Source organism: Tyto alba, unplaced genomic scaffold (genome assembly GCF_018691265.1).
Source record: "Tyto alba isolate M040663 unplaced genomic scaffold, T.alba_DEE_v4.0 Super-Scaffold_2, whole genome shotgun sequence".
NCBI classification, from domain to species: domain Eukaryota; kingdom Metazoa; phylum Chordata; class Aves; order Strigiformes; family Tytonidae; genus Tyto; species Tyto alba.
In genome coordinates, this window is record NW_024881282.1 from 79,855,354 (window position 1) to 79,881,598 (window position 26,245).

Sequence of the window (26,245 nt, forward strand, 5' to 3'; positions counted from 1 at the left end):
AGTTGCTTGTCACAGCTGGACTGGGATTGCTCCAGCAACACTAGCAACAATTGCGTCATGTCCAGGACTGACACCTTTCTCTTGAAAGGCTCAAGAATTACAGTGGGGCTGGGGGTCCCTAAAATTAATACTTTTATCAATGCTAGAAAGCATGGATGGAAACGGCTGAGGAAGTTAGCACAAGTCCTGCCCATACTGCTGTTCTCCAGTGTGTATTTCAGTCCCTCTAGTCATCAGGCTGAGACTTCCACAAGCTGGAAGTGAAAATAATTTTCCTGAAGAAAACCATTAAAAATGAGGAGACTGTTTATAAAGTGCTATGTTTTGGCATGTCACCCTAAGCCACACTGTATCAACACAGCTCCAGAAGCTATCCTCTTTGGGGCTCTTGGTGGAACTAGGAATAGAAAAATCTCTGACACCTCTTTAAAAAGTTGAATGTGCAACACCAAAAGCTAACACATAAAGTGCGGTGAACACAAAGCTGTGCTGTCTTGCCACCCTTTTTCAGTTGTCCTTTGAGAGCTACACAGTTCTGGATTGCAAGGGCTGCAGCTCCAGGCAGTCCTTATACAGGCTGTAAAACTGGGAGAAATACCCTGTCTGTTGCCTGCTGCAACACAATGTATAGACAAACAAATCTGCCACAAATTACATACATAAGAAGCAGCGTTCATGCTGCTGTGTGATTAGTGTTAATAATCTGACTTAATGTGAAAAAAGTATATAAACAGTGAATATACGGAAGTTACTTATATTTTTTGTCATTAGATTCTTAGCAATTTCAGAAATCTAGATTACAGTCCTTAATGAAATAACCCAAAACTAGTTTGAGCACAAGTGACTCATAAGATCTTACAAACCTCTGTTTATGAATATTAATTCTAAAACTGGGACCCTCAAACAGTTACACTGCGCAGATGGCAACACTCTCCTAGCAAGTGTCCCTTTAATTCTCCATATCCCATCCCTATAGTTACAAGGCATGTAAACAAAACATACCTGTTTGGACAAGCCACAGGTGGAAGTCACTATAAGTGCCTCACTAAGCACTTTGCAGAGCCACAATTCTGCCATATGTACTTTTCCCCTAAGAGGATCATGCTACTTGAGGTTTTGTCACTCCTGTGTTTCAACCACCAAGGGATTAATTATTGAACTAGAAATGGGATGACTGTGGTCAGGGAAGTTTGCAAGCAGGTGATAAATATAAAGGCTATCAATGGTTTAAGGTGTGTGGCTACTCAGGACAAAGGGCACTTTCCTTTGCAGTTCTCAGTTTCTTTTCAGTCATGGAAGTGGAGCCCATAAAGTTAATACACATATATTTCAGTTTGTTCTGCATTTCTATCTATAGCTGATGGGTTTACAGTTGCCCTGGTGTTGACACTTCAGTTTAACATATACTACACACACAAGTTTCCCCAGGACAAGAGCAAGCAGGTGTTGATTACAACTGATGCCTGCATTTCTAGTAAAGTCTTCCCTGAAAAATAGACTAGGTAGTCTTTCCTGGAAAGTTTTGCTGGGGAGAGAATAGTTTAAATTTCATTTGTGATTTCAGGGCCTATATGAGTGTAGACTCACTCATGAACCTATACAGGACCTGCTTTGCTTTATGCAACCTATGCCTTCCATACCACTGACATCTTCTATCCCGGTATGGCTGTTGCATCGGTCCTGGCTCTCCAGCGCCTGGGGAGCAGGATGGCACAGCTGTAACCACTCTTTGCTACCATAAAGGACACCTGGGTAGATCCTGCCTTCTGACCGTTGTTTGGTGAAAAATACTGTGTACGTGTACATCACTGTCATAGGATTAGTCTAAATGTTCTAAATAAATTTGGAGATAAATACCCAAAGCTCTGGGTCTATAAAAAAAGTGTTTGCTAAAAACATACATAACCAGACTATGTGCACACAATTGTTTGTTCTTTTCTCTTATTATAGATTATAATTTTAATTTGTAGGACCTGTTTTCCTGAAGTACCGACTTTCATTTTCTTAGTAGAGGTGCCTGACTTTTAGCCAGGAAGGGAAAAAGTTTTGTGAAGGAAGAACAATAGCTTTACAAAGATTGAAAAGAGGTATCAGAAGAGATATAGGGTAGATTTTTCCATTAAAGAAAAATTTTTGTAATATCTGAAGTAGTCTCAATCTTCAATGCAAAGAGAAACATTTAAAAATGTGACTCTTTAATTTCTTTCTTTTTTTTTTTTTTTTTCCTGAAGGAAAGGAGAATGGAAGGCATATGTCCAACCTACGGGTTCTGCGATCCTAAGCCAGAAATGACAGAAAAGATGATACTATGTGATTGCCACGGTGTAGGTTTGCACTCAGACATGAGGATCACAGTTCTTCCTTGCTTCTTAAAACCGCCATCCTGCCCATCTGTTTTCTGAACCTTTTACTTTGACAGCACTGAATTTGGCCTCTTCCATGTAACTCTTGCCATGAAGAATCCTATTTCACAGGATACAAACCCAAAGCATCAAGGTGCTAAGGGTATAGGAATAGCGTGTCATAAAAGGATTTTGTTCACTATTACCTTTAAAAGCAGTGTCTAGAGTTCAAAAATGAGGACGTGTATTACCTTCACTCTAATAAATAAAATACTTGATGTGCCCCACAAGGTCTGAAATTGCTTAAATGTAAGTTCTACTAATATAAGTAGTATTAAACAAGAGTAAAAAAAAAGTTTTAAAAACTATCCAGACCTTTGAAAAGTAAGTAATGCATTTCCTTAAGAGCTTACCATACAGCTTGAGAGGATAATTCTTATGTATCACATAAGATACAAGATCTCCATATACAGCTAGCTGTTAGTCACAAGTCTGTTTTGAAAACAGTGTCAGGGGCCTTCTCTCTGTGAAAATCATAATTGACTGCTTTTTTCAAGATTTATACCTCCTATCTGTAACTCAGCTATCTTAAAATGCCCAAGGTTTGTGCATCATCCAGTCTGACCGCTCTTGTCAGGCTATAATGACTTGCACAGAGAGGGGAGAGAAAACATACCTTGTACCTGAAATATGTGCATACAAAAGTGAGCATCACTTCCGCCTAAGAGATTACGAACTCTGTTTCTAGAGTTCCTCCTTTCTTTATTTGGACAAACATATATTTCTATCACTATCAGCGCTGCAAAACACCCATACTTAATGCTACAGATTCCCAGTGATTCTTAGATATATTTGCACTTCAAGCACAACATTACCAAGCATGTAAAATGACCAGTGAGTCTATTTTTATTAACAATCTTAGACATTCTGCTCACAAAGTACCCTTAATCCTCTCGGTAACCTTCTTACATCCTTACTCCAGTTATAAGCACTATTTCCGATGCCCAACTTCATCCCTGTAGATAGATATGTGGATAGATGGATACAAAGATGAAATGGTTGACAGATAGATAGGTAGGTACATAGAAAAAAAGATTTTTTATTAGGAAGGTAGTATCCTAACTCTTACAATCTAAATGCACTTTTTTTCTTATCTTTTGCTAGAAGCAGTTTTAATATGCATTTTCCTGAACAAACACTATTTTTACTTCATGTAACTTTATGATGCAAGATACAGAAATGGAAATAGTTTCACATAATCCCAATAGGGACCTGATTTAATGCCTGTGGAATTTGACAGAAAAAAAAATCTGACCCAATTTTTTATTCTATCTAGAAAATATATCTAAACTATGAAAACATAAAGGTTAAAGCAGAGTACATGAATTCTGTCCTGGATAAAGGGCAAAGAACTGTAGACATACAGCTACGATACTGCTCCTGTATGTTGTGACTAAAGGACAATGCTAGTGAGAGGATTCTTCTACCTCTTCTGTCTAATAAACATCAGGATGGTAAAATAAATTCAGCAGAAAAGTTCTTCCCCCTTTATTGATCTGAGGAAACACTAACCCGATAGCCCCCCCTTTCAGGGGATGCTCACACTAACCCGATAGCCTCCCCTTTCAGGGGATGCTCCCCAGCTGACCTCCATCCATCAAAGGATGGTAACTCCTTTGCAATGGAATGAGAAAGAACAAGATGGGCCATTGATGGTCCATATCAAAGGATGGTAACTCCCTTGTGATTGAATGGAAGGAAGACAGGATGGGCCATCTCTGGTACCTCTTGTCCTTGAGATAGAAAGGAACTAAAACCACTGAGCCATAAAGACAAAGGAGCTGCAGATTAGCCCAGACTTGAAGGACACGTGTATGTGACTACAAGACTGAGTTTGCGCAGAAGTAAGGGTCAACTAGCAAACACAGTGAAGAAGACTACGAGCCTTCATCTGAAGACCCCTGCCCACGACCACCAGGAAGCACTGCACAAGCACGACGGGAGGAATTTGGGGTGGGGGGATATGTTAATGATTTCTCAGAACTAATTGTAATATTCCCTCCCTATCCTCGGAGTAGTGATGCATATGTATTAGAATTAGTGAATATGTAATGTTTTTAAGCAATAAAAAGGACCTGCTTTTGGCTCCAAGCTGTGCACGCATTTGGAGGAAATGATTCCCCCGTGCGCCCAGCGCTGAATAAATATACCTACTTTATAACCTTACTGGTTGTAAAGTCGTGATTCTGCGCCTCAGTATTCAGCAAACAATACGCCAAAGGCAGACAGAATCTAGCCAATTCTCTAGACAACTAGAAAAAACAGTGCTGCAGTGAAAAATAAATTTGGAGGATTGAGGAGAAAATAAATGTCTAATTATTAGATGCCCAAGCATTTTTAAGCAAGCAGTTCTGCTTTCCAACTTGGTTGCTTATACCTCAGCAAAAATATGTTTGCCTACCATACTAGCCGCTAGTTGCAGCTAAAGCTGTGCTTAGGTAGCTGCATTGTCAGCTCATGGCAATTCTGGTCAGATTGCATGAGTTCATACTGAAGAATATTCAGTTTCCCTTGAATCCAAAAACTCAAGATCAAAACCAAAACTACTAGGCTTTGACAGGTTCAAGTTCTGATCTGTGAAATGTAAAATAGCTTCCACCCAGAAGGTGCATTAGATGTAGTTTAGATTTTTGGGTATAAAGTATGAGACTACCTGATTCAAGAAAGTTAGACCTATCCCAGTATGTCTTGTCCCAAACCTGAGAAAGTGTTCTATTCTTGGAAATATCTTCTATTTTAGATTGTTTTTCCTTTTCTCAGGGCCAGTCCTGCTATTTTATCTAGCAGCACTCTTACTTTTTTCCGGGGGTTTGAATCATTCTCCATTAACCACTGAAGCAGACAGGCCAGACCTGGCAGAAGCTTGCAATAAATTATACCAATTTATAAAACAGTAAAAAAAAAAAAAAAAACAAAACATAGGGGAACAAGTTGTTTCTCATGGCTGGGTATAGGGAGAACAGGTTACCAAAAATAAAATCTTACATAAGCATAACAAACCCATGCTATATTTTGCTACACAATTTTTCACAACCAGAGAAGACCACATGTAACCACTACAACTATCATAAAAAAAGTACTACTGGCTTTCCGAGTCACATAAAGGCACTGACTTCATTTGTGTTTCTCTGTTTAACACATTGTTTGATATCCTAGAAGTGTATTACAATCACAAAACATAAGAATCGAAGCAAATCAGTATCAAAAGGTTTTTCATCACATGCAACTCACTTGTCACAATTAAACACTGAATTTAGGATCTCCTCTGTAGACTGTGAAAAATTTCTATGAATATTAATGGCAGCTGGTGACAAAAGAAAGAAGTTGAGATGCTTGCCTACAGATTAACATAAATTGTGCAAGTTGTCTTTAATGTAGTAATGGAGTATTTTTGGATGTTTTTTTGTTGTTTTTTTGTTTGTTTTGGTTTGGTTTTTTTATTCAAATATCCTAAATAGAACTGTTTGCAATAGTAATATATTAAATTTGACCGATTAATTTTTAAGAATCCATATTGTGCTGACCTCAACAGAGAAATAGATAAATGTACATTATGAAAAATATTACTCTGTGTTAAAAATACTTTTATTGAACACTATAAACATTCACTACCAGGAAAACTGCATTTCTCACCATGCTCCTAATTTCTGTGTATAGCAAAGTAATCCCCAGCTAATCAGTAGACTTGCAGTTAAGTCTCTTCTCCTGAGGAAAAATTCACAGAAAAGTGTACAGTTTTTTATGTTTGAAAGTGTGTTCCTTCATCTAAAAACTGGATGTTGTATTTATACCCAGTGCCAGTGTTTTCCCCAATATTACACCATTAATTAAACTATTAAAATATGGGAGTTCTTTAAAATGCATTTTTCTCTCCTTTCCATTACAAGAACTATTCCTGACAACTATAATTTCTGAAACATGTTTTCTTATGGTATTCTTCACACTATAGGATAACCTGGTTTGCTAATAATTTTAAAGAAAGCTTGTAAATTAATAAATGTATAAGCATTTGAAAGAATCACCCTTCCAGAGCTTAGTTGGTTAAGAGAAATGCTAAATCAGTGCTTGCTGATTGCTGAAGCCAACTGACGGGTGGCTTCTATATTTAGGATCCTCCTTACACCTGTCAAGAGACAGAGAGAGACAGCCAGCGAAAGTGTGTGCACCAGAGCAAGCAATCCAGAGACCCATCTCTTGTAGCAAGGAGCTAAAAATAAAAGCAACAAAGAGCAACAAAGAAAACAGAGCAAAATCTTATTATTTATATTACCCCGCTGCTCTGTGACATGCTGTCAGCAAGCGCTCCGAACAGGGTATGGCCCTCATTAGTTATCAGCGACTCTGGCTTCCCGCAGGAAGCCGCAGCGATACTCAAAGCTGGATGCAGCCCAACTGTGTCAAACCTGTGCTCCTCAGGTGGATCCCTTCCCCCGCTGATCCTTAGCTGAAAGAGCGAGGGCCTTTGCGGTGACACTTTCATTCCAAAGTGCACACCAGCGAATATTCATTCCCATGCTTAGCAGTGCCACTGGAAAGGGGCTTCCCAGCTTTGATTGGCATCTGTCTGAATCCAGGCTGCTCTCTCCTAATCTGACAGAACTTCTTTCTATTCTGGTGATTCGCAGATACGTATGCGAATGTAACAAAAGGAAAATCACATAGGTTTCTTTAAAGAACACCATGCAATCAATTAATAAAACAAACCTATGGTAAAGGCTTCAGATCTCTGTCTTTGTTCTAAACTGGATAAGAGTAGTGCATTTCAAAGGGAAGGGCATCCAGCTGTAACAGGATCTTGCTTTCAACACATGGATGCTGCCTTCCTCCCACCTGAGGTGCACCACTCCTTCCAAATTATTGATCTCCCAGTAAGCAGAAATATATGGTTTTATACACATTAGCGATAAAGAAATAGCACTGCTGGGCAAGGAGGGAAAATAATGCTATTTAAGTTTACACACATACCTCTTTCTAAACGCTACATGGTAATTCCAAAACAAAGAAACCGAATTTCTCTCTACTTTCCCTGACTCCTATCACAACAATCCAAGTAACCTCTTAAACAATATCTGTTTCACCACTGGATTCCCTGAATTGTTAGAAGGAAGCCAAATGGCCTTTAAGTATTCCCCAATGTTCAACAAACTATCTATTACTGGCCAAGCTTAATTTAAGTTTCAGTAACAATTACTTTCTCAGAAAGCAAGCAAAAAATCCATTGTTTTCCATCAACAGCAGTTGAAATGCATATTTATTTGTTAAAAATTAATGATGTGCATCTTTGAGTGGGAGAAAATGCTCATTCTTCATGAAAAATGTTAAATACTCATAAATGTAGACGTTTCAGTTTGGATACACAGCACAGACAACAACTGCACAAATACCTCTGAATCTTCCCAAAAGTAGCCCTAATTATTTGCTCAACAGCTGGTTTTAACTACTAGTCTGTAGTTACACTCAGCTCATCTGCTGAATGTACATAACTAATGTTTATGTAGATATGAACTTCAATTGTACAGAGGCAAGAGGCAAATGAATGTAAAAATGTGCAGACAATAATGCATTTAGGTTCAAGTCAATAAAGAACCAAAGGGACGCGGATGAAATTTATATTATCAACACAAGCATGCAGTAGTTCCATGTACCTTAGTGTCACAGAAATAACCTCAAACTCTATAGGGCAAAATTATGGCTTAACTGATGTCAACATGAATTTTGCAATCTACATCCATGCCTTTCCCCCATACTTTAAAAGACAGGTGATTAAATGACTCAGTAGCGGATGGTATCCAGATCCAGAGCAAGTTGTTGTGCCCGGCTTGGTGCAGAGTGGTAATGCTGTGCATAGTGCAGACCAATTAGCTAAGGCAAAGATAGGCACATGATATGCCTAAGGTCACACAGTTAATATCAGTTTATAAAAGGACTTTATAAATTGAGGTTTGATGTATAGTTTATATTTCTGAAAAGCTTTGTGCCTTTTTCTTTGGATGTCACATAGATTAGTATTCAATCATTTGTAATTCTGTAGTTACAGAATATCCTACTAATTATTACCATATATCATAATGGGAAAGTATAATACTTCTGTATAGTATCAATAATAATGCTAGCACATGTAAATAAGGCAAAACACGTATCAACAGTTAAAACATATCACATGCTACTCCTATCAAAACCAATGCAACCCCAGTGCCCTCATAGAAAGAATGTCAGCCTAAACAGCTGTCAAAAATTCATTGAAGCTGAAATATAGAAATTTAAGTATCTTCAACGGGCCATAGTCCGAAGACAGAACAGGATCATACTAGTTGTACTGTAATAAATTAATGCATCTAACTCCTGTAATAAACTAGCTATGCGCAGTCCTACAAATATTTCTTTTTACTACTTTAGCACAACTAGACTGTCTGGAAATATTCAGATGCAAAAACATCTGCAGGATAAGAACGATAAGAGGGATCTACGAAGTTTTATAAAGTCCTGAAGGGTGACAACATACATTTACAAAAGACTAAGAGCCTTGTACTAAGTACTGGGCAGACTACTGTTCTGTCCTATCTATTACTAATGGTGTCACCTAAGGCAGAGTTGACACCATTCTCCCAGTTTGTAAACCATGTAACCATTTAACACCTGCCTGCATTACAAGTATGTCTGTCCTACATTGATAACAGCAATGAACACATAGAAGGAAAAAATACAGAAAGTGATTTGGCTGTCTTGCATCATATTGAAGGTGCACACACATTAGTATACATAATATTACCCCTGCCATTATTTGTTCCCCTACAGGTATTATCAGAGAAAACCCTCAGGAGACATAAACTATATTGCTTTATCATTACTAGGGATGCTGTTTCCATGCCAAACTTTCTGTCTAAGGATCTCTGTCTCATAAGCTTCTGCCATACAGAATTCATAGTAATATGGGGTTTGTTTCTTAATTGGAGCTTATTCTGCTAATAAGAACAGAGACAGACATATATGATGCATGCACAGCTGCTGTTTGAGGTTTGTATAGAGGAACACTCCGTCACCTGATCTGAGATATTGCATTATTCACATACGTTAAATTGAATTGTATACAATAAATTCAAACATATTAGAAATTATATTCAGGAATGCATCAAAAATATAATAAATGATGTAATACATTACTTTCTGTACATAGTTTCTATGACTTTTTGAAATTATTTTACCACCAGGCAAAAATCACAGATGACAGACTGTTTCCACGCAGCTTTAGCATTATTTTGTCCCATAGCATGATAACAGAGAAGACCAAGCTTAATTTCCTTAAAAGATGTGACCTAAGACAAAAGTGGACATAAGTCATCCTCACAGCACTTCTTTGAAGTAGTCTGGCAACAAAGTTGTCATACATAGAAGCCTTTAAAACTGTCCACAAATCTTCTACTGAAAGACGTCTTCAAAAATCAAGTAGAAAATATAGATTCATAGAACCATAGAATAGTTTGGGTTGGAAGGAACCCTTAAAGGACATCTAGTCCAACTCCCCTGCAGTGAGAGGACATCATCAACTAGATCAGGTTGTTCAGAACCCTGACCAACCTGACCTTGAATGTTTCCAGGGAATATGTCATATCAGAGTCATTTAGTGATAATTCCTTCAGATGAACTAGCTAATGCAGTACTTGATCCAAAAATCTGAAAGTCAAAGTCTACAGTAGAAATGTTTTATTGAGAATAATATTATGACACCATTGCATACTTCCATTTTCTAAATGAACTTAAAAACTAAAAGGTTTGAGGTTTTGTTTTGTTCTGTTTTGTTTCCCCTTTTTAATAATGTAACAGTTGGAAAGAAAACAGTTAAGCAATGGAAAAATTACTGTCCAGCTCCCAACTAATACAGGAGAGACCTTCTGCTCTTTCAGATTTCTCTTCAGTACAAATTTAGAAGCTAAACAGTTCAGCAACACCACAAAAACTTTTAGAGAATGAATCCACAAGCTACCTAGTTGTACTATCAAGGCATTGTGTTTATTTAATCGGAATTTTCCTTACCTTAATTTGCAGGCTAAAGTCTGAGAAGCAGCTGATAGCCTGAATAGGCATTCATTTTTACCACAATTCTGATAGCAATTTATATTCAGACTTTTATTCTGCTCTGATATGTAATAGCAAAAATCAGCAGTTACACAGCATATTACATTTCGAAAACGTTGTCCAAACAATTCTCTATGCCCCTTTGAAGAATTCACAGAAGAAAGATAAAACTGGATAAGAATATAAAAACAGACCCTGAAACTCCTGTTTTATTTTTGTAAATAAATAGCCTGGAAGGTTTAATCCAGCCCTAATTTACAACTTTGAAACCATGTGAATTTAAACCATGTCTAGTTTTGAGATGCATAGAATGAGCTTTTCTTCTAAAAAAAGTAAATGTAGTAATGATAAGGCATTACATTTGTAAGGAGGCAGAAAAAGAGTGGTGAATTACTTCAGTTGAAAGAAAATCATGTGGCCATTAAACTGCTGGTTTTAAAACTCCTGGGAATTTTTTTACTGTATCATTTCAGCATCATTTCAGACTCTCAAAGAACTATACAAACAATGTAAAATAACAATACTTCACTGTAAATAGCCCTTATTTTTGCATTGATTTTGTTTAGATAGACATTGAGTGCTAAAAAGATTGTGTAATTGCTCTACTCTGAAAACAGAGAGCATTATCATCCAAGAAGACCTTTATTAGCTCATTATCCAATTTTTCCAGGTGAAGGAAATGTCATATGGTGGGTGCCTATCCATGTGAAATCACCAAGTAACAAACCACAAACTGGAATCTAAATAAATTACTGGTGAATTAGAAGCTCCCATTCCACCGCAACAAACAAAACTTTGTAACTCATACAGTCTGTATTTGCCTATCATACACTTGTTTAAGGACTTGGGACTAAAACACTCTTACAATACTGCAAGTTTATAAAAACAAACAAACAAACAAACAAACAGGCTTATTTTATTACTTTGCAGATATTGTAGGGATGTTTTGTTGTAGGAAATTAAAACTATTTTATTTTAAGCAGTTTTTGACTGAGTCATTTTGCAGATGATCCCCAGTTTGCAGGTTATCTATTTGGCCAGCAAGAAAGCCTTGAATAAGTCATATCCAAATACATGTCATTAAGTGTCAGTATAGGAAATTTGGATCTGGTACACCAGAAATCTAAAATTTCAAGTATTGGTCAAATCTCTTGAATTTCAATATGGTTGTTCCCAAAATCACCACAATATTAAATATAGAGCTAGACCCACAAGAAGCATGAGTTTCTTAACCATGTAGATAACTAGAATGGTTAGTATTTCTGTGGTATACTGCTGACATTTCCTGTTTGTTAATCTTCAGGAAAAATCCCAGCTAGGAAATAATTCCTGCCCAGTAAAGAGCTGTACCAATTACTGACGTCACACAGCATAAAAAACACAGTATCGGCCAGCAATTTCTCTTTCTGTAGTGAAACAATGTCCTAGCAATAGAAACCATCCAAACACATCTCAAGAGCACCTCTTTGCATAGGATACCTTTACTATAGCTTTTGTGTTCAAAGAATAACTTTTGGCTGATACCTTGCTTTCAGTTCTCAGAGACAGATGCTTCTGCAGTCTCTCCATGTAGTGGAAGTTATTACTAGGTTTTTATTGCTAGAGACAAGATATGTCCTTTGCCACTTTACCAAAGTTATCTACAAAATTCACCTGTCATGTCAGTCTTACACTGGAGTTGTATTTTGAATAATTAGCTATAGAAGAAAACCTCTTATTAAGTCAAAATCATAAAAGTTGTAAAGTCAAATACATAAAATAAGAATTCATCTGCATCTTAGTATGTAAGCACAAGTAAGCATAATTCTGCCCTTTTATATCTATTTCATCTCCTCAATGAAATGTGTTTCCAGCAGAAAAAATAATGGTTGATTTTGTAACTGAAGACAGGATTGCAATGAAGATGTATAAGGAAAACAGTTTAAGGCCATAAGGCAATTTCAGTATCTTGCATTTCTTAGTTTTCAAGTGTTTGGCTTTGCAACTGAATAACTTACTTTTAACTTAGGGGTTTTTTTTTAAAAAAAAAAAAAAGACTGATGAGCACTTTATTCTAGAAACAGATTATTCCCACAGAAAGTAATGGGACAATTGTAGTATAGAATACTATTCATTAAGAAGAAATCTAGCCCCAGGTAATTAAATATGTGGAACAAAGTATTTAATCATCGATGTTTAACCTATGCATACAAAGCTGAAAGCATCATTACTGAATACATAAAGTGTTTGTAGAAGCATGTATATCTACAAGAATAACTGAGCATTTTTTTGCAAAACTACCTTGCAGGACATAAAAGTATTTTATTCTATAAATAAATGGAGTTATGAAAGGAAACATCACTACCAGAAAAATAACTGCAAGCGAAGTATTGTTCTATACACCCACTACAATATTCTTTACGGTCATTTGTTAATTCTATCTCTCACCATCCATGTAAGGAAGCGAGGGGAGCTTTTAATCTTAATTTTGCAGACTGGAAGAGTGTATCTATAGTAGGAACATTTACATAGCAGGTGAGTAAAGATACTGGCCAAGTGTTTATCATAGCAAAGCAGCTATCACATCAGAATTTCACCTCATGTCCCCATAAAGTACCAACATCATCTTTCAGAGTAAGACCAGCTTCACTGGAAAAATATATAAAGTTTGTCTGTAAATTTCTTGATGATTTTAAACTTAATTACCTGAAAATTCAAGATTTCATACCAGAAGATGAGCAAATTACTGTCATGCATAATGAGGGGTTAAAATAAATGATTTCTATCATTCCTACCATTCCAAATTGTAGTGCTGAGCTCTAGAACTAATTGCATAAGGAAAAAAAAAAAAAAAAAGTAAATTTGCAGAAGGCACTTACAATTATCCTGCACATTACTAAACATTGCAGTACTTTGAAAATTAAAGTATTTCTTCCTTACAATTCCATATTTACATAAATTTGTGTTTGTTCCTAATCTGGGTGAACATTTTTCAATGTCTTCTGGAACATTAAGTAGCTAATTTTTTTTCATGGACACTTGCTCAGTGGGGCACGGACAATGGATTGCTGTCAGAGCTTATCATTTAAAAGAAAGACATATGACCATATCTGATATCACGCATGGTTTCTTTGTGATATCTTACTATTCCCTTCTGTATAGCCTAACACAATCATGTATTACATTTTATTTTATATGATTTTTACAAGCAGGCCTTGACAGTGATAACTCATTTTGTTGTGATGAAACCTGCATGTATTTAATCAGAAATGATTTTATGTGGATTCATCCTTGCACTCAGGATTTAAATGACACAGGACTGATACTCATTTTATTGACATTACACTGATGCAAAGAAGGATGAAATTGGGTACCTAATAATTTTCAAAGACATTTAGAGTATATCCTGAGACATACTTTTAATCATGCAACAAACCAATTAATCCTTCATGTGTTTCTAATCAGTTAAAAGTGACTATAAGGACCAGATTCTGATTTCAGTTGCCGCAGAGCTTTTCCCCATGTGTACAGTATAGTGAAACCTCCTTAAGACATGTTCTTGCACATACTAGTGATCCTCTCCCAATTTAAATATCTACCCACATAATCCAAAATATATTCACAATAGATAAAAGTCTAATCCAAGAAGCAGCTACAGCAAGAAAAGTGACTTGATAAATAACAAAAAAAAAAAAAAAATGATAAGGGCTACACTTCTGTTGCTACTGTTTGTAGAAAGACAAAATAATTGCAATGAAAACTATGTTACTCCTGCCTGAAAACTTAACAGCCTTGGTGATTATAAGGTAATTAATGACTACTAATGACCATCTTACGCATGCTCCCAGTCCATATATGGAAATAAATTGATGTTGGACCACATAAATGACACCCATTATGTACTTTAACGACCATCTTTCTTACAGGACACCTTGCAGTATGCAACATATTTATTCGAGCAGGATGACAATTGGGGTGTCATTCCTATTTTAGAAATGGGAACTGACGGAATAAAACAAGCAGTAGCCAGTGCTGCAAAAGAAGTGGGCAGCAGATCAGGTTAATGAACTCAAGTGTCACGAGCCCTTAGCAAGTGCTGTACCCACCTATTGCCTCTGTCTTAATTAGAAAGTGCAAAATAATCACAGTACAAATTTCAGAGAAACTGGGCATCTACAGCTCCAAGTGATTTCAACAGCAAGAACAATGATTTGCAATGTGGCAAAGGAGTCCAACTACCATGCAGTGTTGGCATGAGTCAGATATGCTGGCTTCTTTTCACAATACTGTCTGCAGATTTTTGCTGACTCCTGTTAGATTCTAAAAATGCTGTTAAACTTATGTTTTACAATCTGTGTACATCCAAGAAGTACAGATCATGGGGATTATCTTTTTCTAACTCCCCAGATCTCAAGTTAAGAAAAGAAGCAGATATGATGGTACCTTTTCTACAAAAAAACCTTTGAGAACCAGGTAAACCAGAGGTATTATACATCCAAGAAAGATCTAGTCATGCAGGTTTCTGAGGTAAGGTGGGAATATAGCAAACACACATATTAATAAACAAGGCTTAACAGCTTAACCACACTTTTCAACTACAGAGGGCTTTAGAGGCATCAGCTAACAAATTAATCTTGACATAAACTCTTGCCTGACTAAATGGTAAGATACTGCAGTTTCCTACGTTACCGAGAGAAATTAGTGTGTAAAGTTAAAGCACAAAACTTAAGAAATAATGCAAGGCAGATAAAGGGAGGCAGATAATAATAATAGAGACATATAATGATAAAGAGCTCAGCCAAGATACACACAATTCAGGATGTAAATCATAGAAAACAAAATCAGAATATTTCTGTTTAAATAAAATTAAATAAATAAGCTTATTACCTCTTATATTTTATTATTTTTTTCTTTCCTTCTTTTTTTTTTTTTTTTTTCAGAATTGGTGCCACTGAATTAATTTATAAAAAAAAGTCTCAGATCAGGAAACATTCTCTGCATTAGGAAAATCACACACAGCTAACCATCCTAACAAAGGATGACTTTCCAAAGAAGATAATGGTGCAAGAAAGCTCATTGCTTATTTCACTCAATTTCCATCTTCTCTCACCATGCATTGCTACATGTATATCTCTTCACTTCTTCACCTATCATGAAATAAAATCTAATGGACTTGCTACATCCATATGTAAGAATAATAAAATTATATATGAGGTTAACAGAAAATATGGACATTCAGTAATCTCTGTATGAATTATTCTAAATACTTACTGAAGAATAGCATACTATGAATTGCGTTTTATTCTAACTCAATCTACTAAAATAAATTAGCCATATACTGCAAAAAAACAACATCTGCATTAACATCTGTATGAGAAACCATCATATTTTGGGATTAAACTCACAAAAGAGAGTATCAACATATCTCCTAGGGCAGAGTACTCCCTAAGTAAGGAGTATTGCCTCCAAGTGTAGGGCTGTATTTGAGACCCACAAGACCTCTACCAAAGAAACTATTCAAATCTAGATTAGGCGAAAATGTCTACTGTGAGGGTTCATTCATCCATTTACAAAATAAACCACTTTTCCCACTGGTCCACATCAGTATATCATAAATCAAAACTTGCCTTTTAATGGACTGTTGAACTTGTCCCTCGACATTTTGACTAGTCTATTGGGATATTGGATCTACATGTACAGGAGTATGTTATTCACCTGTAAAAATGGGGGAAGGAATAGTAAAAACCCTAACATTGTAATTCATACTTTCAGTCATCTCTTCTTCATTACTTTCCCCCTTCCTGCAGTATCAATAAACATGATTTTTCCAGCTCAGACTGCAAAATATTTCACTTAATCTTCAACAGAACAGCCCCTGTGTCTCAGTTTCCTCCTATGGAAAAGGTTTTAATTTCTAATCAAGAGTCAACACAAACCTGGTGTGGCAAATTTCTACTCATTCCAAGAACAAAGAAAACTCCCCTTTTACCAGTTTGCTTAAGACTACCTTAGTGCAGAAAGAAAAATGCAGCATGGAATTAAAAGTGACAATTGAGAAAAATGGCATGCCTTGATTTAGGCCTTAGTCCTGCTACACTTACTCAGAGAACTTTTCTAACTTTATTTTTATGCTTACTTGAAAAAAGATTTGATCCATGCTTAGCAAAATATAATAGAAACTCCAGTAAAGATAAGGGAGGGAGAGACGATATCACTGGGGAACATTTTAAGCTTTTAGACCAGTCTAGTGGGGAGCTGCACTGGGGAAATAGGAGCATAATAGGAGTTAGAAAATTGTTTGGATGAACTGAGTTTAGATTATCTCCTTTAAATAAAAATTAACATCATTTATCATCTGATTGCTACAAAAACTAGGCTGTGGACTCAGCAACTCCTTTGTGTTCTTACTTACTTCACAAATCAGGTCAAAAGTGAACCAGAATTTAGTATAACAGATAAATTTGAGAGTCTTTGCTCATAGACCTCAACTGAAGCTTTATATTTATGAGGGCTGAAAAAAGGACCACTGATCCAATATATACCTCCACGTTAATGTTTGCTGTGCAAAAAATTATTCTTATCCTATATGACCCATAGGACACAGTCTTTTAAAAAATCACCTCCTTTCTGCATTCCTTGCTCAAAATTCATGTTTCTGGAGAAACGGGAAATTTCAAAAATGAAAAATGTTTAAGTCACTATGTAGAAAAGTCAGACTATATTTTTCATCCTGACCAACTCTCAAATGAGAGGGAATGAGAATGTAATTTTAAAAGAGTGTAAAAAATCCAATAAAGCATTTTTTATAATAGTCAGCAATATTATAACTTCACATTCATATTCTATGGGTATTTCAGGCCTGCCTCAGATTTAAAAAAAGTCTGATTTTGAATTACTGTAATTAACTGCAAAAGCTTGCTGATTTGTTGATGCAAAATAATGTCAATCTTTTTCATAAACTTGTTAGAATCTTTGTAAATAAATAGCAAAGATTATATAAGGAACAGAAATTCAGCTCTTTGTCATTGGTTTGCTGTTGGTGCCCAGGGAAAGGTGTTGTAAGAAGCGGCACAGGGAAAAACCACGGTCCTTTTCCTAATATCATTAGTGTAACATTACTAAGCAGTGAGCCATGTTCTTGTCACAGTGTGCTAGTGCAAGAGGGAGCATATTTTACATTTCGACTGAAAACTTATTAAGTTTAATGAAGGTGTGAAACCTTGAGTGTGCTTAGAAGCAGAGTAGGTCAAAAAGTAGTTTGGAAAGTACTGGAGAAGGAGAAGACAAATCCCTCTTGAGCTGAATAGCTGCAGGCATATACCATTAATTTTTAGCTGTTAAAAAGTGCTGAGGCATATTTTCACTCTTACACTGATTTTTTTTTTTTTTTCTGAGAATATCAATGGGACTTTTAATTTTAGGGTACAAGCAGCATAGTTTGACCCTAAATTGAGAATATCCAGCCCATGAATATCACTGAAGTATAAACGCAGCTGAGAGCAATTTCGCCATCAGTATTACATATTTGCACCTTAAATGTGAGACACTCCTGCATCATTACTGTGTGCATCACACAGAACTGCTTGACATAAAAATAATATTCTGCAAACACTACTGATTCCAGCTCTCTCTAACTATTGGAAATTGAGAGTGAAAGAAGAATCACAACACTCTAATAGAAATGACCAATTTGCTATAGTGAACTATGGCACAGTTAATGTAAAATGCGGCTCTTGGTCTGATCCTACAGAACAGAGCATTGCTCAATATACATTTGAGAAAAGTTGAGTGGGATCAAGTTATTTAATAGATGCAGCAAAAGAAATAAATCAGAGCTGTAATCTCAAATGCAAAATATTTAAACATTCATTGATGCCTGTCTTGCAGCAGCTGTAGATGGAATGAAAAAGCTGATGCAGGAATGGGCTAAGAGTGATCTAAGACAGCACGCACAAGCACTGCCCAAAGGTAGGAGCAGAAACGCAGTCATTATTTTGTACTTCTTAAGTTCTGTGTATTTTCAAGGTGCTAATTATGTTTTACTGGGACACTGAGGACACTGAGCTGTCATTCTTTCTAACAAGAAGTCCAATTCAGAATTTGTAAAAGACACAAATAAAGTATGGCATCTGGCTTTACCAAATTATAGCTACGGTCCAACAATTTTATTCCAGTGTTGTGTTCTTATAAATCTTTTTTTCTATTAAAGTACATATTTAACAAGGCACTAGAAAACAATGTTTGCTGCAGTCCATAATATCAGCTTTTGTTACTAAGGTCTTTAAGCACAACATGCATCCCAAGCATACAGGGATCAAAAGCTTGTGTATTGCTGCAAAGAAGTACAAACCAGTCTGGGGCCCAATTCTGCTTCTGCTATGGTCAACAGCAGAGAGAATGAGTAATTTTTCTCTCAAACTACTAAAATGCTCCTAAACTGCAACCCCCTATCTCACAGAAGTTTAAGTCAAACATAGGTCTAGAAGATAATACTACCTTGAGTAAAGGATTCTCGCAGAAGGCAAGAAAGAATAAAGGCATAAACATGTTAGATCACAGCTATCAGCGGGCAACTATAGTCTGTTTTGTTTCTTTGTTACAAAAGATTAAAGTAATAATAATTTGACCGTGCTTCCATCAATTTAAAATGCTCTGCTAGATAAATATTTTTAAGATCTGTACAACAGGCCTTCTATTTAACAATGAATACATTTCAGGCTAGTGTGCTGCCAAGCTCCAGTTCTCTTTCTAGCAGCTGAATTCTTGGATAAAATCATTTTACAGGGTATGAGCAATGCAGTTCTGAAAATAGCACCACTGCAAAATGAAAGATGGCAAAAACCTCTACAATGCTGATTTATTTCAATGAAATTTTGTCTCTTACACTCAGTATCTATTTTGACATTTTCAGCTGAATTTTCATACTTAATAAAATGTAAATCTATAGCATTTGTTCATTTTGGGGCCCCAGCATAAATATCTAAGAGGGGAAAAAAAAAAAAGAAAAAAAATACCCATTCACATCATAAAATATGTAAAACAGAAATATGCTTTGTGGATCCAAATACTTTGCATTTATCACCACCACATGTACAGAGACACTCACAAAAAGAAACCATCACCGATTTGCAAGCTGTTTCACACTTATCTTTAAGTATGTTTCTACTAGAAGAATGGATTGGAGCAATAATTTTTAAAATATCGGTGGGTTTATACTTCTTGTGTAATGCTCAGCCTTCAGACATGTGCTGCTGAGAAAACACTAAGAGGTGATATTGCACTTCCCCGATTCTAAGGAGATTACATCTTTTGGCTTTCTTTCCAATTCACTGATACAAAGGTACACTTCAGCAGATGATTTTTTTTCTAATATAGGAGATTTTAAAATAGATTGGAAAATATAATTTTCAAATGAGAAGGAGCCTGATATTTTACAATCCATTATTGCAGCTGTCTTTTTTAATTAACATCAGCAATAAAATTGGCATTCTTCTGTCATAGACTTTATGCTAAAAATTAGATTATATGTATACGAGATATGTCAAAATCCTTAATCTGACAGTAGAAACAGATGAAAAGAACACATCATAAATATCTTCTATATGCATTCGGTCACTGAATTTATATAGTAAGTAACACTGTGTACCAAGCCCAGCTACATTCTCAGCAAGACCTACACTTGTTAGGTCCATGTGCAGAAACCAAAAATACAAATGTTCCAGTTGTGCAAATCCTAATTCATATGACTCATATAGATTTCCCTGAGTTGTCCTAATGACACCGAAACAGTAAGGATGATTCATGCAAATAAAAAATAGCAATACACAACTTCTTTTCTAAAAATTTCCTGCCTGCATACATATATATATGTTCATATGTATATTATTTTTATCTTCTGTATATTATTTTTATCCGCAGATGTTTTACACCAATTTATCTAAGTAACAGATCTATCTTGAATATAATGTATAATTTAATATCTACATACAGAGCAGGCAAGTGAGGAGGAAAAAAGGATAAAAGATAAAGGAAAGAAAGAAAATAAGTGGGAGAAAATTAGAGAAAATAAAATAAAAACAGACATTAAGTTATATCCAGAATGATGTAATTACAGAAAGAGTCCCACTGCTATTGAAAAACTTAATCTGTAGGCTTACCAAAATGAAAATATCTGTTTTGTTTTGTTGGTTGCTTTTTCTTTTTTAATCAGTACACACAGGTTTACCGTCAGAAAGTAGTAGCTACATCTTTATATCATACATTACTCACTATAGGTAAAAATATCAATGCTACTAAGACATACTGTGTCAAAAGTATACTTAAAAATTACAACATATTTTTAAACTCAAGACTGTTTTCATGCAGTATAGAAAAAAGAACAGAAATATGGTGAGTCCTATGCTACCTTTACTAGGAAACATGCAAACTGCATTTACTTAGCAGTATTTTTTTTCTAAGGTCTCTATAGATGTAGATGATAAATATATATGGCTACAAAGAAAGAACTGTTTTGAGTTCTGTGTTAGCAGTAGTGTGGTTATAGTGACAGGAGTACTATACAACAGTATTCTCACGTAAGGGCAAAATATCTGCTGTGCTGCCTCTATAACTGAAGTATTCAGAGTTGTTATGTTAAAAGTAACATAGTATCAAAGTATCCTGTACCAACATATAATAGATCCCTAATACATGATACAATGAAAATGACACATTTTAATGAAACCTAATATATATTGATCAGTAGCTAAGCCTTATAACTAAAGATCAAGACATAATTACTGCTATACTTAAATACTTCATTAAAGAAAAGTCTTCAATATGTGCGGCGAAATATTCCAACACAGTAAGCAACAAATGCGATTATACCACCTGCTCAGATTTTCAATTAAAATTTAAGGCTCCCGTTTCATATAACACAATCCTTCACTTACAGTTCTCTATACATTGCTGGGTAAATATATCAGAGCCTTTTTGCCTTGTCAGAGAAGTAAAATTAATCAAATGACTGAGATTCTATTAAACAGGCTTTGCTTAAACCTTCAGCATTTTTTGCTAAAAATGTTTCATACTGTCATACTACTGTATTGGTGATGAGGACTTCTAGATGTTTTAGTAAAAGCACGTGTTAAAATATTTACTTATTCAGAAGGAACAGATGACTGTAGGAAAAGTGATTGTACAATAATGAGTTGTTGATGAAACCACGTACTACATAGCCCTGATTATGCATATTTTTCATCCAACATCTGGGAAATATTGCTTCCTCAGACCAACTTTTTTTCTTAGTTAAAAATAATGAGAAGAAAACAGGTAGTTAAGAACATCATATCAGAAAACCTTCAGTTCTTCAATTATTAATGTATTTCTTTCATTTATTCTCCTCTCCTGTGTTTTTTTTCCTATTTTTAACATTTTTAAAATATAAACTCTTTCACATTAAGGGCATTTGCATCACTTCTCTTTGTTCTTCCCCATATGTAATCTATAGTAGGAAACAAAACACTGCTGTCTAACCTTAAAAAAAATTTTGAAAAAAAAATATTTTCTTTTTCACCTGTTACATCATTACTTTTTGCAAAGCATCTCTCTCTGCATCAACCTGTTATGCTGTCTTTTAAATGAACTAAGCCTTATTTGCACTTTAATTTAATTTAGAAGGGGAAACATTACAATGAAGGATGGACAGGCACTATAGATTGTTTCTACAGTATTGCAATGGAACGATAATGAGAAAAAAAGACAACAGCAAGTAGATTGTGTAGAACATGGAACTGCTGTTGACTAACATCATATTCTGAATTACTTAATCACAGATATAGTTACAGTTAAAGTTATGTTATATGGTATGTTTTCCTGTTGACAATTTCTATGATTGTGAGTGGCAGTAAAGGTAAATTCTGAAGGGAATTAGCGAACATGGACAGAGGGACAGAAACAGTTTGAAGGAAATATCACGTATTGTTATGCTAAAAAGTGATCTATTTAAACTGCACAATATTCTTTTTATACAGTATTCTTTTAATTTCACTTGGTTTCATATTTCATTCTAACAGTATAAAAATCTATGTAGAAGATAAATTGTAATTAGTTGTGTATGATAATCTTATCAGCTCAATAAGTAACAGTAAGTACAGGAGCTCAAACACAAGAAAAGGACTGACTTTAAAAACCCTGGCTTTGTATTTTGTCACTCTTGCTTCTACATGGCACATCTTTATTAACTGCAATACGAGAATATTTTAAAAGATAATTTTCCCTTCAATGAAAGGCTATATTTATTCAACTCAGAAGATATTAAGTGGCTATTTTACACTTATCTTTGTATTCCTTTCTTCCATTTAACAGTGCGAACATCCCTTTGAGTCTTTTATAATGGAACCGATACTCAGAACTGAATCCAATTATAACAACCTACCAGCAGTACTAATTGGTGAAAATGCATTGCTGGTAATTGCTGTAAACTCATCCTTCTGCACAGGATGAACGAGGGCAATAAATTCTACCCAGCGTTAAACAATAGGGAGGACTACCATTAGCACTGTTTTTCTTATGTAAAATGCATTAAAGTGAGTCATCCACTTAAAAGTTACCTACTGGTAGCTTTAACACAGATCCAGGGACTAAGGTTAGTGCCTCCAAAAAAAAAAAAAAAAAAAAAAAAAAAAAAAAAAGCAAAGAAATAAAATAATGTGAGGGAGAGAGAAGAAAAAGGAAGAAAAAACGGTCATTAGACCATAATGGTTTGTTGTGGGTTTTGGTTTTTGGTTGTTGTTTGTTTTTTTGTTTTTTTTTTTTAATTTTATTTTTTTCCCAATCTGTAGGCGAATCTCAAATATGAGGTATTGGCTTATTTTTGCTTTTATTGCATGCTTTCATTATATGATCTGTGCACTGCTCTGGGCAACACTTTCATGCTAATAAGTATGCAGTGCTTTAAAGATTTCTGTCTTACGGCCACGCAAAACATAAAGCTGCTTGCACCGAGAGCATCCATCAGCTCTCGCAAAGGTGATTTTTGAGAAGTAACGATTTGTAAGGCCAACGCTGAAGAAGCCGGTTCTTTAGTTGTGTTGCTTTAAGCAGGCTAAAACCCCTCTGGGGTGGCCCACGCGTGCGCACACACAACACCCCACCAACAACCACGGACAGAAAACAAACCCTGCAACTGTCAAAATATTCATGGTGTGCACTGGAACACAGCCAGGTAGGAGTGAGCTTAAGCATAGGCTCAGAACTCAAAGCACTGCTCGCCTGCCTTCTTTCTCATGCCTACCGCAGAAAGGCAAGAAAATCTGCCTTTTGCCTGAATTTTCATAAAACCGCTAAAGTTCTCTATTTAAAAAAAAAAAAAAATAAAAAATTAAAAAATCGTGTTAAAACTCCAGCCAGGCTGAAATAACCTTGGTGGGAGGAGGGGGCGGGCTCTGTGTAACTCGAAACTTTCCTCTCGGCACGGCCGAGCTGCCGGGGGTATATTTAGCGCCGGGAGCTGCTCCGGAGCGGAGCCTTCGCCCCAAAAGTGCCGTCGCCGGGGCGCTCCCCCCTCCTCCCGGCGGCCGCCCCGCAGGGACTCCCTGCCACCGTGACTCTTCCCCAAGCAAAACCAGCCGAAATCCGGCAATTTTACCTCAGCGCCACTTTCCGCCCGGACTTACTTTATCTCCCTTTGTATTTTGGCCGGCGCCGCGCGCTCCCCGGCACTGAGGTGAGCCCCTGTCCCGACCGTGCCCCCCGCCCCGGACCCCCCGCACCCCGCGGGGACTTACGTGGTGGCAGAAGGGAAAGGTCCCTCCGAGGAGTGGTTCATCACCAGGGACTGGAAAAGTGTCAGGCTAAAGACTAGCAGCCAGCCAGCAGCCATCTTCCTGATCGAAGATCGATCCCCCCTTCCCCAAGTCGGCGAGACAGCAATAATAATAAATTCAATTATTGTGTGTGCGATGGTGTGGGGGGGGCTGTTGTTTTTTAAAGCCTCCTCCGCTCCCCCCCCCACCCGCCCCCTCGCAGGAGGCGCAGCCCAGAGATGTGCGGAGAAGCAGGAGCGCGGCCGAGGGTGGGAAGGAGGAGGAGAAACGATGGAGATCTGTGGGTGGAGAGGGGGAAGAGGAGAAATAGAGAAGAGAGAGCGAGCTACTCTACTCTGCTACTCCAGCAGCAGCTCCAGCTTCATCTGATCCGCCGCCATCAGGGCTACTTTTGTAACAGATCTCCGCTCACTCTGCGTGTGCGTGTGTCCTTCCCTGATTTATTCCCCCGACTGCTGAGCAGAAAGAGGAGGAGAGAGGCAGGCGGAGGAAGGGGGGGGAAGGGAGAGGGGCTCCTGCGGGGAGAGGAGGGAAAGAAGGGGAGAGAGTTGGAGACGGGCAGATCGCTCCCGGCTCCTGCCTTCCCTGCCGGCAGCGAGGGAAAGTCGGGGCGGGGAGCGGGGGAGGGCACCGGGCCCTGTGGCGGCCTTACAAGGCAGCCGAGGAACTCCCTGGGCTGGGCAGGGCAGGGCAGGGCCGGGCCCCCGCGGGAGCCGCGCTCCCGCCCCACGCCGCCGGCCGTGGGGGCTGCGGGCCGCACCTCCCCGCCGCCCGGCCGCTATTTTTAAAACCGCTTCGTGCCTTATTTTAATTCCTCCCCCCCCCCGCCTCCCTCCTCCCTTTTCAGCAGCAACCTCACACAGCACGTGTGCCGCCAGTCTGGGCTGCACTTATATATGCATATTTATATATGGACGTACAAATGTCGCTCCTTTCCCCGCTGGCCCTGGGAGCGCGGCTCGGCGCGGAGGGGCGAGGGCGGCTGCCCCGCGGCGAGGAGCGGGCCCGCCCGCGCCCCCGCAGGGTCCCGTCCCGGGTGGGTCCCCGAAGCGCGTCTGGGCAGCGGGCACCTGCGGCACGGCTGGGTGTCCTCAGGCTACATCCCCGCCCCAACCGCATCGCTAGCCTAGACAGTAATTTCCAATTCCTTTGAAAATTCGGGCAAACTGCCTCTCCCGTCCTTTATTTTACCCGTGTTCATGTGCACCATTCTCCGTACAAATGGAGAAAGTAATCCAGGGAAATATTTCTTATTTACTAAAGCAGTTAAAAGTTCAGGGACAGTTTGATTTTTCTTTTCAATCGGTGAGTTATTTTTGCTTGGTTTTCCTTCTTTTGAGATGCTTTTATATTGTTATGTATATAATTAAATATAATTATGTAATTATATGGATTTATATATATATAATTAGTCCAGCAGGTGAAAGTGAAAGAGCAGACCCAGTATTCATGTTATTTTCACATTCTTTGTATTTCAGGGTTGCATCATCTTAAATGTATTAACTCACAACAATGTCTGTAAACCAGAAAAGCACTCATCTCTACTTTAAAGGTGGCAAAAGGACCAAAGCTGATAGCCACAAATGAAGAATTGAGTGTTCTCATTGCCCAGGCTCCAAGCCAGCATGATATTTCAGTTGCAATCTGTAAAGCACGCAGTCACTCATCTACATTGTTTCTGGATTGGAGCTGTCACTTTGGAGCTGGTGGGAAGAACTCCCAGTTGTCTTCACCTATCCACCTACCTGTAGGTACGTAGGATTCAGCGCTTGGATGCAAGTCCAAAATAGAAATTTCTAAAATGATACTGCAGCCTGTAGACTCAAACAGTCTGAGGAGTGTCGATAGCCGAGCTTTTGTAGGTCTCTATAGGCTTTACAGTTTTGCCACATCAAGTGGCAACACTTGATACTCAGCTAAAACCGCTCACCTGAGCACCTCTGCTTTCCTACAAGGGTGCAGAGGCACCGATGGCCTCTGCTGCAA

At 37.5% G+C, this 26,245-nt stretch overlaps 1 protein-coding gene across 12 annotated transcripts in view; it reads right to left on the minus strand.

Moving 5' to 3' along the window:
- Window positions 1–24,962, minus strand: part of CACNA2D1 (calcium voltage-gated channel auxiliary subunit alpha2delta 1) — a 425,853-nt gene extending 400,891 nt beyond the window's left edge. For 7 of the 12 annotated variants that reach the window (XM_032985225.2, XM_032985224.2, XM_032985221.2 and 4 more), the window contains exon 1: window positions 24,221–24,959. In XM_032985225.2, coding sequence (XP_032841116.1) covers window positions 24,221–24,315 — 95 coding nt within the window. In that variant the 5' untranslated portion in view covers window positions 24,316–24,959. Of the gene's footprint in view, window positions 1–24,220 lie in introns of all 12 variants that reach the window. The other 5 variants (XM_032985223.2, XM_032985222.2, XM_032985219.2 and 2 more) reach the window with 3 other exon arrangements.
- Between the last annotated feature and the right edge of the window lie 1,283 nt (window positions 24,963–26,245).